This window comes from Chrysemys picta, chromosome 3 (assembly GCF_011386835.1).
Source record: "Chrysemys picta bellii isolate R12L10 chromosome 3, ASM1138683v2, whole genome shotgun sequence".
In the NCBI taxonomy this organism is placed as follows: Eukaryota; Metazoa; Chordata; order Testudines; family Emydidae; genus Chrysemys; species Chrysemys picta.
In genome coordinates, this window is record NC_088793.1 from 129,945,909 (window position 1) to 129,960,431 (window position 14,523).

At 40.6% G+C, this 14,523-nt stretch overlaps 1 protein-coding gene across 3 annotated transcripts in view; it reads right to left on the minus strand.

The window, feature by feature from the left end:
* Positions 1 to 14,523, minus strand: part of GALNT2 (polypeptide N-acetylgalactosaminyltransferase 2) — a 186,632-nt gene that overhangs the window by 10,513 nt on the left and 161,596 nt on the right. For all 3 annotated transcript variants that reach the window (XM_065590500.1, XM_065590499.1, XM_065590501.1), the window contains 3 exons: positions 8,689 to 8,781; positions 8,422 to 8,505; positions 3,437 to 3,563 (listed from right to left, as the gene is read on the minus strand). In XM_065590500.1, coding sequence (XP_065446572.1) covers positions 3,437 to 3,563; positions 8,422 to 8,505; positions 8,689 to 8,781 — 304 coding nt within the window. The remainder of the gene's footprint in view (positions 1 to 3,436; positions 3,564 to 8,421; positions 8,506 to 8,688; positions 8,782 to 14,523) is intronic.

Consider the following 14,523-nt stretch of genomic DNA (forward strand, 5'->3'; position numbering starts at 1 on the left):
CAAAACAGAAAAAAAAAAAAACCTTTGTCCAATTGTGAACTTACAGAAGCTGTACAGCTTCATTGGAAGTTTCAAGTTTCACATGCTGACATTAGCGTCTATCATATTTACTAGGGCTATCGATTAATCACAGTTAACTCACGCAATTGACTCAAAAAAATTAATCACGATTAAAAAATTAATTGCGATTAATCGCCATTTTAATCGCACTGTTAAACAATAGAATACCAATTGAAATTTATTAAATATTTTGGATGTTTTTCTACATTTTCAAATATATTAATTTCAATTACAACAGAATACAAAGTGTACAGTACTCACTTTATATTATTTTTATTACAAATATTTGCACTGTACAAATGAAACAAAATTAGTATTTTTCAAATTCACCTCAGACAAGTATCGTAGCGCAATCTCTTTATCGTGAAAATGCAACTTATAAAATGTAGATTTTTTGTTACATAACTGCACTCAGAAACGAAACGTAAAACTTTAGAATCTACAAGTCCACTCAGTCCTACTTCTTGGTCAGCCAATAGCTAAGAGAAACAAGTTTGTTTACATTTACGGGAGATGCTGCTGCCCTCTTCTTATTTACAGTGTCACCTGAAAGTGAGAACAGACTTTGTATGGCACTGTTGTAGCTGGCATTGCAAGGTATTTATGTGCCAGATATGCTAAACATTCGTATGGCCCCTTCATGCTTCGGCCACCATTCCAGAGGACATGCTTTCACACTGATGACGCTCGTTAAAAAAATAATGTGTTAATTAAATTTGTGACTGAACTCCTTGGGGGAGAACTGTATGTCTCCTGCTCTGTGTTTTACCCACATTCTGCCATACATTTCATGTTATAGCTGTTTCGGATGATGACCCAGCATATTGTTCATTTTAAGAACACTTTCATTGAAGATTTGAAAAAAACGCAAAAAAGGTACCCATGTGAGATTTCTAAAGATAGCTACAGCACTTGACCCAAGATTTAAGAATCTGAAGTGACTTCCAAAATCTGATCGGGATGGGGTGTGGAGCATGCTTTCAGAAGTCTTTAACAAGCAACACTCCGATGCGGAAACTATAGAACCTGAACCGCCAAAAAGAAAGTCAACCTTCTGCTGGTGGCATCTGACTCAGCTGATGAAAGTGATCATGCATTGGTCTGCACTGCTTTGGATCGTTATCGAGCAGAACCCATCATCAGCGTGGATGCATGTCCTCTGGAATGGTGGTTGAAGCATGAAGGGACATATGAATCTTAAATACATCTGGTATGTAAATATCTTGCAATGCTGGCTACAACATTGCCATGCGAAAGCCTGTTCTCACTTTCAGGTGACATTGTAAATAAGAAACAGGCAGCATTATCTCCTGCAAATATAAACAAACACGTTTGTCTCTGCGATTGGCTGAACAAGAAGTAGGACTGAGTGGACTTGTAGGCTCTAAAGTTTTAAATTGTTTTATTTTTGAATGCAGTTATTTTTTGTACATAATTCTATATTTGTAAGTTTAAATGTCATGATAAAGAGTTTGCACTACAGTACTTGTATTAAGTGAATTGAAAAATACAATTTTTTATTTTTACAGTGCAAATATTTATAATAAAAATATAAAGTGAACACTGTACACTTTGTATTCTGTGTTGTAACTGAAATCAATATATTTGAAAATGTGGAAAACTTCCAAAAATATTTATATAAATAGCATTCTATTATTGTTTAACAGCATGATTAATTGTGATTATTTTTTTTAAAATGAACTCTGTTTTTCTCCGACAATTGCTTGACAGCCCTAATATTTACCCTTTCCTCTCAAGACCAGTTTGGGGCTCTCCACTTAAAGGATGAGTATTTTCACACAGATGACAGAAAATATCTCGGTGTGGGCAACAGTAACTCTCAGTATTAGCACTATGCCCTTTCTGCTGTGCCAACATTATTTATCAAGTACACAATAATGGTTGCTACGTTCTCAAACAAACAAAGATATTCTCATACTTAAATGACTGGCTTTTTGAATGTAGTGTCAAGGCTCATTCTGTATAGGGCAAGTTTGCCACAGCAGTCAGCCTCTGCCCTGTACCCACTTGGGAGATTCCCAAGACAGTTTTCAAAACATTCACTGAACAAAATATCAGATGCAGGGTCTAAACAAGAGTCAAAATTTAGTCTATTAATTTTCACAGAAAACTCTTTCTGGAGTACTGGTACCTGAGCAATCCCATCCCCTTCAAGCTGTGATAATTTCCACTGGGAGACGAAATCAGGAAAAAGCTGGCCTAGGATCAGGGAAGTACAAAGGAGGCTTAAAGTTTTTTTTCAACTCTCCTCATGAGTTGTACTGTGTGTTCTTTGGCTGTAGTTGCAGCTACACAAGGTCATCAAATATAATAGCACTTGGAAAAATTTCTCTCTCGTCTCTGGAGAAGAGACTGAAATTGAAGATGCCTCTAAAGCGGATGGTATGGTAGGAGTGCATTCAGATTCATACGATGCTTTTTCTGGAATTGTTTGTATTTTTTAGTTTTGTGATCCTGGTCAGATTTTCATTTTGATTTCCCCCTCCCCCCCCAATTTAATTTAAAGGGATGCGATTAATAGTTTAATGTGGTAGAAAACGGACTGATTAGCAAATTAACTATATATCCTGTTAATTATTTATTAACAATGTTAATATCAATGTAATTGTATTTGAGTTCTATTTGAAAACGATTTGTGTACAAAACCAGCACAGGAAACAAGAGGAAAAGCATATGCAAGTAGTTTGTTAATGGTGCCTGTAAGACACCACTGTATAATTAGATCCTTTGCAGTAATTAATGTTTCCATTCCGTTCTTGTTTACTGCTTTGAAACACTTGCAATTAGTTTTTAAAAGAAAAATTGGAAAGGATTTACTGAAACAACATCTTTACTGTAAGTGAGTTGGATGTGACTTTTGGTGCCTATGCTTTCTGAAAGAACACGTCTGGGATTTAAGAAAGATTTTTTTCACACTCTGCAACCCCCCACTGGGAAAGGGAACAGCACCATATAAAAAAAATATTTGTTTTTCCCCTTGTCTTCAGGACATTTACAGAATATGGTGATATAAACTCTCAGTCCAACCTATTATTTTTTTGTAGACATGCCCCACAGGAAACACGTTTTCATAAAGATGTAACTTTTGGTGAGGATGGGATAGGGCTATAGAGTAAGAGTGACAATTTACAATATTGAGATGTGGAGTGGATTATCTGATCCCCATTTTCCATCTCTTACCTCTATGATTCTAAAACTCAAAATAAGAAGTTATTTGAGGGACAAGTGATTTAGCCAACTTTGTTGATTCAACCTTCCCAACACAATGTGTAGTACACATTGACTGCCTGCCTCAAATTCTGTATTTTTCAAAAAGACTATGGGTTTTAAAAAAATAATTTAATAGCATACAGACCTGGTTTCCCCCAGCATTATGACATTCATAAACTCCAACAACACCATCTGCAAAATGGCCCAAAGTGTCGAGGCAATTGGTACCCTGCTGCAAAGCCCCAAAAGCTATATCTTGATGATCAGGTACCCTAAATATAAAACAAGAAACATCTGTTTTAATTCAATTTCTCTCGTTTTAACTTTGACGCCCTTCCTTTACTTAACGACCTTCTAGATGAGAGGCAATCGGCAACAGGTAATGATTTTATTTTGGTACACAAGCTATATTCCACTCCCCACAACATTTTGAAGAAGTTACAAGTAATTATTTGGTCAAGAGACTCTGCTCTCATAACTAAGTGGTCAAAGGTTTTCAGTGTATTTGTAGGCTAAGAGATTGAATATGAGTAAAATATACTGGAGAACTACAATGAACATGAGCATTAGAGAGTCACATCACAAGTGTGGCTGGCAGCAATGTGTGTAGTTAAGGTTGTATAACACTTCCCATTGTGTAACTCTTTCCATTATAAATCCCTCTTTTGTGTAGCTCATGGCTTTGTCAAACTTTAACCAGTGAGGCAGAAATTTGGCATGCTGCATTTCTGCCCCAGGCTGATTTTTTTCTTTAAGTTTCAGTAAAAAAAAAAAACAGTTCTACCATTTCTGAAAATGAAGTTTGACAAAGCAGCATATTTTCGACAATGTTCACAAATCCAACTGTTCCTTTGAGAAACTAATGCCTCCTTGCTTTGGAGCAGGGACTTGAGATTTGTCAGAGTCTCTGTGGCATTAAGGACTGCCTTTTGTAGTCCCCATGAAAAATGCACTGAGATCTGGTGACTTTATAGACCACAGAATATCATGGTTTATTAATTATTTGTACTACCATAGTGCCTAGGAGCCCCAATCCTGGGCCAAGACCCTATTGTGCTAGACATGGGCAGCGGGTATAATAGACCAGGCGCTTTATTATGCCCCATGCAGGTTCCGGGGCAGCACCTGTTACTCAGCTTCCTGGGTTCATCAGTCATCTCTTTGGACTCCAGGGAGATGACTGATGGACCCAGGAAGCGGAGTAGCAAATACCGCCTCCTCAATAGCCCCAGAATCTGCATGGGGCATATCAAATGCATCTTTGGACGAGAGTGAGGCTTTTCTCTGCAGTGGCTTGGGTTCTGGAGAAGGGTGGCGTGGTTGCAGCTGGCACGGGGCAGCCCTGCGCAGATTGGGGGTGGGAGGGGGTGGGAAGAGAGAACACGACATTGGGGCACCTCTTGGCAGGGCTCTCGGAACTCTCCGGCTGAGGGGGGACTTGTGGCCCTGGGGGTCTTGGGGCTCTGGCTGTGGGGGTGGGAAGGGAGAGGGTGGGCAGAAGGGGCAGAGCCAGGGGCTAAGGGGGGCTCCACCTGCCACCTATGGTGTGAGTGTAACCCACACACCTCCTGGGTGTGGTGTTCTGTTCCCTCTGGTGGCTCCGAGACCACTTAGAGAGCTAAGGCTATAGAGCCGACTCATTAATCTAACAACCATATGGCTCTGAGCTCAAGCAGTAGAGGCTCATGCACTAAGCTCCAGAGGCCCTGGGTTCGATCCTACCCACCGATGACTGTAGTCTGTTGGTGTTACACTAGGTGCTGTACAAATAGAGACCAAAGACAGTCCCTGCCCCAAGAGTATTACACATTCAGTACAGGTTTTTTAGGGACTGGCAGCAAAGATTTCCAAAGATTCCATCTGCATTGAGCATGCTTAAATAAACACATACATACATAAATAAATAAAAGCTGAGCAGGACTTATACTGCAGTTGTTCCCCAGGGCTGTTGAGCATCAGACACCAGAACCAGGAGCACAGAATATTTCTCCCGTGTTCCCTATGTTCACACTGCTGGCACTCAGTCAGCACGGAAGGGGAGAAGAAGACAGCCTGACTCAAATGTAGAGGAATAAACATGGAAATGGACAGGGACATGGGGGAATAGGGACAGATGGCAGGATAACAGAGTGGGGAGGCAGCCTTGGGTTATCCTGCCTTTTCTACTTCTTCCGCCTCCCACATCCTGCTCCTACTGCCTCTGCTTTCTACCAGTTTCTCCAGGCACTCAGGTCAACCTTGTGTCCCCCAGTCCTCTTCTTTAGATGAGGGATAGGTTCCTGCCTCCCTTCACACCCATCCCACTGAGCACTAAATAAGGCAGATATTCTGTGGAAAATATAGTGTGTGATCACTTAAATACTATCATAATGTACACAATATAAGAGGGTTCAATTAAAGTTGCACACGCAAACTTAACTGTGGAATTCTTTAATTTTTGTGCACTTGATTTTGCAATGTTAACATTTTTAAATGTAGATTTGTGAATATATATATATGTATTAATGTTACAGAATGTGCCAAAACTGGAACCCTGAATCCAAATCCTTGTCAGAGCTAGAGGATGAACTGCACCTTGGTCTCCTTAGTCCATCTTTAGTGCACCTTGACAGGCCAGCTTCCTGCACCTCACTCTGGGTGGAACCAAGCAGTCCAACCACCTTGGGACTGGGTCTCTAACTTGCAATCCCCAGTGGTTCCCAACCATGTTAACACCAGAAGCCCAAACTCATTTTTGGCACCTGTAAGAGTTTCCCTTCAGGAGCCCATGACAACATAAGTTTGCAGTGACACAGAAATTGCATCTTCAAAACAAAGCATTATTTATTCATTCTTCAAAAGAACAAAGCACACAGATCAAAAGATAAAACAGACGACCTACACACGTGGGTATTGCTTATAAAAGCTGGCAAGGAAAGTTTAAGATGCAAGACCCCTCTGCCCTGTTGATTCTCTCTCTGGCAGGGAGAAGCAGACTACATTCCTTTGTGTGTTTGCTAGACTGTCCACTTTCCATTGACACACCCTGCACAGTCTCTCCTAGATCACCCAAACTCCCTCCCTTTTCTAAAGTCTTGGAGGTTTAGGATCCCCCAAGATCCCAGGCTCTGGCCCTGGGAAGAGTAAACCTTTCTAGTTTGGATGGAGCCAGACAATTTCTTCTCTGTTGATGGTCCAGCAAGTGTTAACTCCTTTGAAGCTGTTTTACCCCAGAGGTCTTATTTTTGTCACTGTTTCATTCTTATGCATTCAGGCAGGATAATCTTACCCAGATAGACGCATATGATTTATTTATTTATTTATTTATTGAGAGAGAGAGAGAGAGAGATTTCCCAGTTCTCACCACTTGTAGTCAGACTATTTAGTTATTTATTTTAAGGCCAGAAGACCACCCACAGAACACAGGACATAAAATCTCATCTAGTAATTCCTGCACAGAACCCACCCCTATGGTTTTGATTCCAGGTTGGATTCAAAATTGCAATGGTTGTAAATTTTTATTCTAGTTTGGATGCAACTGAAATCTTGACATTTTGGCCCCAAAGCCTTGAAAAGACAGGTCGAGAGTTTATGGCACAACTGAACAAGTAGCTTAGAGTAAAATCTAACCCGGATCTGAACAATCCCTTGAGCTCTCCAACTTTTATGGAAGGTTCATTTTTAAAAAAAAGAGCCATTTATTAGAAAAGAATGAGGGTCTGGACACTGACTTTACAAATGAGGTTTAAGCCATAATTAACTGCTAATATCCAAAATAAATTAAGCCAATATTTTAAAAGTTTGACATGGTAAAGAATTACAGGTTAATAATGCTTTATTTACTGAAGCCTGGGGAATAGTATTTGTTGTAAGTTACCTATAAGCCTTCATTGAGGATCCTTCCACTAAAATTTAGCATTGCCATCTTGTGGTAAATTCAAGATGGTGACAGAACAAAGCTACAAAATGCCAAATGTATTAGCTGCTTGAGGACTTGCAGGAAGGTATGGGTAATCTTAAAATTTCTAGTTAAGTTTCAAATGAAATTCATGCAAATCCTAAAACAAGAGACCCTAAAGCACATCCGTCGGTAGGTACAGGTGTGGGGAGTTGCAGGGAGAGGAACATCTGTTCAAATGAGACATCAGAGATCATTTTTGCCCAACTATAAGGGAAAGTAAATATCCCATGGCACTTTTTGAAAAGAAAAAAGGATAACTGGTCTCCTTACCATTATTATCCCTCTTTATAAGACAGGTTCTAATGTTTATGGGTCTGTGAAAGTTTTTACTGAGGGTATATTAGCTGCTGCTTTTGCCTAAAGAAAATAAATAAATCACTGTACTACCAGTATTTATCTCATTGTATTCTAACTTAAAGTGTTTTGGAACTCCTACAGCAAGAAATGTGCTACTGTATAAAAGCCACATACCAGTCTACAGTTGTTTAATAAGATTAGCTGTATGACAGATACTAGCTCACAGACCCTTAGATTTGACAGGTAGGGTTAGTAGTAGGATATTGAGCATGGTGGTTTTATTCATTTAAAATCTTTGTCTGGTAAATAAATACAGCTCTGAAGATTTTCTATCCTACAGAAGAGATGAATGGAAATCAACCGGATAGGTTGTATTCTCATGCCTGGGCTCTGACCAATGCCTCTAAAGTACCTTAAAATGTTTTCATCTGAAGACCTCAGTTAACCTATAACATAACTCTACATGGGAGGATCACTTACTAAACTGGCAGTAAAAGTTTTGCACTGCACCTAGATTAAAGCTGCTCACAGAGCTAAGCATGCCACATAGGTGAAGCTAACAGCTTGAAGGAGAGCGGAGAAGGATGAAGAATGATGCATTTCCAGCAAGCAGCTAGCCCAGGAGTACAGCAGTTTTGGAGGAGAAAGTCAGCCCTCTTGGCAGTGACAATCACATGATGAAATTGCAATATGGATATGGGCAAAGAGGAAAAGGGATGGGTCAGTGAAGAAAATGACAGCAGAATAAAGTAGTAAGCAAAAACTGCAAGAGACATTTTAACTAGCTAATATCCTAAATGCCTGTGCAGGAGACATGTAGTAAAGTTTCTGGCCAAGCCAGGTAAAGAAAGAACCTACACTGCCAGAAAACAGAAAGGCTGTTTGAGACTCACCTTAACTCAGGGTAGACGTTTTCAAGATACCACTTGAAAGGTTTGCAGCTAAGTCTCTTTCTCAGTTCCATTCGGCTTTGAATACTAGAGAGAAACAAAAACAGCAAGTTCTGACAGTTGTATTTGATGAATTTTAAAGCACGTTTAATAAGTGAGACATTTATCAGTAGAAATATATTTAAAAGAAATGAAACACCCCTTTGCCCTCATGAACTACTAATGCCAAACAGAATAAGTGAATAGGAAGAAGCAGCAGATCGGACTTACTTGCCATAAGGTACGTTTCTGGCTGAAGGCACTGCTGCGTAATAGAAATTTTTGTACTCATCCATCCACACTTCTGCTGCCCTACGCGTATTTCTAGGAACAATCAAATTGAGATGCAGGTTATGTTTTTTCCTGTCACAATCCATGACACATATTTTTGTCTGTTTTGATGATGTTTATTTTTTCGCCACCCTCTACTACACATACCACAAAGGTGGTAGGACTGAAGCACACACATTTGGAATGGACTTTGTGCCTTCCTTATACTTAGGCCTGATCCACACTTAAAATTTAGGTCAACATAGCTATAATGCTCATGAGTGTGAAAAATCCACACCAAGTGCCTCAGCTATGCCATTATAGTCCCCACAGTGTAGAGATGGCCTAAGGGCTTGTCAACACATGAAAATTAACCCATAATAAGATAGGGCGTGAATTTAAAGTGGTTTACCTATTCCTGATTAATTCCATGTGTGGACATACTTATTTTGCAATAAAAGAGTTCATACCTGGAGTTAATCAGGAATAGCAGACAAGTCCTAATCGCTGGTCCAAGCGTCCAATCAGAAAAGGTAAAAAGTTTAGTTTAAGACTTTCATTTTCTACAATGCTCTTTTTGAAAACAACTTTGTTAATTTATTAGGCCACGTCTTGCAAAGAAACGAAATTTACTGAGTGGTTTTTGAATCAGAAACTTGGAAGAATCTAAAATCTCAACAGCTGGCAATATTTGACAGTTTGCCTTTTATCTTACAAGCAGTTTTCACTAAAGCCAGAGAAAACTGACACACCATCTTATGGAATGTATATTTCTCAACCTCCTTTTTGTCCCCCACTGCACACCAACTTGAATGCTACCTAGATGGATAAATAATTGTAAGTGGTGAAACATTTAGACTTATGAACCTAGAGGTTTTGTTACAGCTGAGATGACCAAGAATAAGCTGAAGGTTAGATGTTTGTAACACTACTTAAAATTCTGTATTAAAGATATGAAAATGTTGCCCAAACTCTTCAGGGACTGCTGTGTATTTTTATATATTTATCTTTATATAAACAGTGTCTTTAAACCTGAGCTGCAATGTGACTAAAGCTTTGTCATTCTCCAGGATATTCCTCTTGCCATTCTGTCAAAAAGTTCTCTCTTCTTCTGGAGTACAGTCACAAAAAGCAACTAAACTTATAAATTCAACATTAAACAGATAATCTTGCACAGAAACATATTACCTCTTAGAAGTTGTCTGCAAAAATCCCGGTGTGTTACATATGCATACACAGAAGCAGCATCCATGTAGCAAATATTACAGAATCAAATGATAAATATCACACACTTCTGACTGCCTCAGTTGCCTTCTGTCCACTAATCCATCACCTCCAGGATTTACAAACATTTGTAACATTCCAAAATGCTAGGCAGCTTCCAAAACTTTTTCTTTGGTAGACTGACCTACAAAGAAAATATTCCCCCCCTTCTCTTTCAAATATGGTATTTCTAGATGCCAAAAATGACCTCCGATGAGGATTGGGATGGGCAATCCAGTCCCAGTAACAGATTTTCTGTGCATAAAAATATCACAATTTGATAGTATGTTGTCATCAGATTCTGTAAGGCTAGAAATAGGAGCTTCATGCTATTGAGGGGGGAGATTCTCATCTTCCCAGTGGAACCCAGCGTTTGTCTCTAGACTTGGGAGATTGTGAGACACCTACAATTTTAAGTAGTTATGTACCGAAAAGCAATTTTAGGTCATTTTTAGACATTTGTATGATCTCCTGAGGTATGTGCAATTGGACAGGAAGGATGGGGACAATATTCCCAGTACAAACTTTTTAAACTTTCTAAAATGTAGTTTTTCAGCTCTTCCTTCTGTCAAAACTTTCTCTTCACACACACACACACACACACACACACACACACACCCACCCCTCTGCTCCCAGAGACAGCCTTATTATCTTTTACAAAATTAGAAGTGATCGTTTGGGGAATTAAAGTTTTATTTCATTAGCACCTTCCATGCTCTGAAGCCTATTTTGTACATTTGTCAATAAAAAAATCTCTAGTGATTTGTGGGACATTACCCATCTTCATCAGCTAAGGGAGGATAGGTCCATGAATGGCTAGTATCCAAGATGTTCACGGATGCAACACCATATTCTGGCTGTCCCTAGCCTCTGTTTGCCAGAAGTTAGGAGTGGATGACAGGGGATGGATCACTCAATGACTGACTGTTCTGTTCGTTCCCTCTGCAGCACCTGGCATTGGCCACTGCTGGAAGACAGGATACTGGGCTAGATGGACCTTTGGTCTGACCCAGTATGGCTGTTCTTATGTTATCTGTGGATAACACATATTGGTTTGGGAGTTAAAGACATCTTTAATTTGTATCCTTCTGCAGGGGAAATGAAATGACCATGAGCTGAAAAAGGCTGGTCAAAAACTCCTGAGTGCAAAAACCACAAGCGAAGAGGAAGTTCAAACAAACACTCTCTGCGTTTTGTTTGATGATAATTTCCTTGTGGAAACTGCTAATTTTCTAAAACTCCCTTTCAGCCAAAGCCGAGGAGTTGTTTTTCACTCCCCTTCTGCTTCTGGCTTTTGTCAGGGATACTTCTTATTTGGTCAAAGCAATTCAAGTGTAAACAAAATTGCATTAATTAACCGTATCATCCTCCCACCCCTCCACCCCCCAAATAAAAAGCAATTAGAATGACTTGTAAGGGTTTTCACAGCCTTTCAGTCCATGAGGCAGATGGGCAACCAAAAGGGGAGGAGGAAAATCAGCTGTGTGGAAAGGCAGAGCAGGAGAGACATTGGTTACACACTTCCACTGTCTTTACAGTTCAAGTTGGTATTGGTTTCTTAAAATCATTTTGAAGAACAAAGATAGGGACATGTTTTAAAAAGATTCTCCCTTCCAGTATTTTCCCCTTTCACCAATTACACCTAATGAGCATAAGGATATCTGTTTGAATGAGGAGGTCCTACCTGTGCACCCTTGTGATTTGGTTGCATAACTGTGACATCACAGGCCAGATCCTTTCCAACCCAAATGCAGTTTTGGATAGTGCTTCAGACAAACAGTAATTTGATTTACCATACGCAGTTATATTCAGGAGCACCGCCAGCTTTCCTGCCGCCCTAGGCGGCGGAAGGTCCCGCCCCGAAATGCCGTCCCCCGCAGAGGCGGCGGAAGGTCCCACTGCCGAAATACCGCCGCAGTCGCCGTCTCCCAAATTGTAGCGCCCTAGGCGACCGCCTAGGTCGCCTAATGGGTTGCGCCGGCCCTGGTTATATTATATATAGACACATCCTTTCCTATTGCTCAAATCGGAGCTATATTTAAGTACAAGAGCTTAGTGAACCAAAAAAAAAATCCATTATTCACCAACAAAAAAAAGGATGACTTTCTAATTTTTTCAGCAAATCGAAAAGTAAAAAAAAACTTGAGTCAAAACAAAATGTTTCAGTAATGACAAAACATTTCATTGTGACCCAAATACTTTCATTTCAGCGTTCAGGCATTTTGAAAAAAGCAAAGGAAAGGAGGACTAGATTAACAAAATTGCTGGGAAGATGGTGATGGTGTCTCCCTTAAAAGCACTTTCTTTCCCTGTATGAATTGTCTCTATGAATGACAAAGGATAGTCATTGGGCCAGGGAGAGTGAGAATGACTTTGGAGCCTGGACATTAGAGCACTCTCCGACAATGTGGGAGACCCAATTTCAAATTCTGTGTCTCCCACATCCCAGGTGAATGCCCTAACCACTGGGCTAAAGCTTTTAAGGGATGAACCACCACCTCTTGTCATTTTCTGAATCTAGTGCCTTTCCTTTGTCAAAATGCCTGAAATTTAAAATAGAATTTTTGGTCAGAACTGAAAAAGTTGAATTTTAACATTATCAAAACGTTTTGATTTTTCCAGTTTGGTTGAAACAATTCTATGTATTTGACACGAATTTGCAAATAGTTTTGGTTAACCCAAATGTGCTTTCTTGGCAAGTAAGATATTTGTCTGAAAAATTTCACCCATCTCTATTAAGTACCTATTGAGTCTTATGGGAGGAAAAGCATCTTGGCATTAGCCCAAAATTGAAAATTGCAGAGCAGTGTGCAAATCACATAGTCTTTCATTAACATGACCCTGGAAAGCTACTGTGAAATTGATATGCAGTTATGTCATAAATCCAACCCATATAAAGAACAGGAGTACTTGTGGCACCTTAGAGACTAACAAATTTATTTAGTCTCTAAGGTGCCACAAGTACTCCTGTTCTTTTTGCGGATACAGACTAACACGGCTGCTACTCTGAAACCAACCCATATAGTGGAATCAGTAGATCTTCCTATTCCCTGGTGTAATATTAATATTGGAGCAGGGCTGTAATCAAGACAGGGTATTTCATTATCAATCTTTTGTTTCCTCACATGTGCCATTGCTAATTTTCCACAGCAGCATAAAATTCAGATCTCAACAGAAAGGGGAAGCAGATATTCAAAGAAAAATCCCTGCTAAAACTATTCAGAGAAACAAGACCAGTAATTTTATTTCACCAAATCAGGCAATTCATTAGTGCTGCACAAAAAGTAGAATCAATCTGCACTTCCAAAAGAGAGAGTATTTTATCTAATGTGAAACACTGCCTAAGGGACTGGGTCAGAAGCTTCCAGGTGTGAAGAACGTACGTCTGGGCTCTCTAGATCAGTGGTTTTCAGGGTTCAGGTCGCGACCCAGTAGTAGGTTGTGGAATGCAAGGCACTGGGTGGACTTGCTCAACACCCAGGGACCCTGGCGACCAGCCAGCAAAAACTAATAGTCCCTACCTGTTCTGACACCGCGCTGCACCCTGGAAATGGCCAGCAGCAGGTCTGGCTCATGGGCAGGGAGGCCCATGGGGCTCTGAGCACTGCCCCCACCCCGAGCACTGGGTCTGTACTCCCATTGGCCGGTTCCCAGCCAATGGGAGCTGGGGGAAGGGGGAGGGAGTGCCTGCAGGCGAGAGCCACTCTGAGCCGCTTGCGCAGACCTGCTGGCTGCCTCTGGGGCGCAATGTGGTCCGCAGTGCCAGGACGCCTGCCTCTGCACCCTGGCTGTGCTGCTGACCAGGAGCCTCCGGAGCTAAGCCCGTGCCCCAATCCTCTTCCCCAGCCCTGAGCCCCCCCAAACCCAGACCCCCTTCCTGCATCCCAAAGCTCTCATCCCCTGCCCCAGCCCAGAGCCTGCACCCCCAGCCCAAAGCCCTGACCCCCCCCCCCAACCCCCTCATCCCCAGCTCCGTTGGGACGCAGGCATCAACAATTTTCTTCAACTGGATCACCAGAAAAAAAAGTTTGAAAACCACTGCTCTAGATGACTTGTTGAATATGATTTGCTTGGACTCCAGAATTCCTACAGTACAAAATGCATTTTATTCTGTTTGCATTTAGCATATTGTAAATCCTATAAATTATTGATGCTTCATCAACTTGGAGGAATTCCCAAACACAAATGCTCAACATACTTTGTGCCTAGAATAAGGGTTTGTCTATGCTATGGATACTACAGTGGCTCAGCTATGCTGCTGTTGCGACATAATATAGATTCTTCTTACAGTGACAAAGGGTTTTTCCATCCACCTCGCCAAGTGGCAGTAGCATTCTTCCATCAACCTAGTAGCATCCTACTCTGGGTTAGGCTGGCATAGCTATGGTGCTCAATTTCACACCCCTTAGTGACATGCCTAGGTTGATCTAAATTTTAAATGTAGACCAAGCCTCATGCTGTATCTCTGGTTCTTTAGGGAAACAACACATCAGTGAAAATTTCATATAACATTGAATGTAATACTACTACACT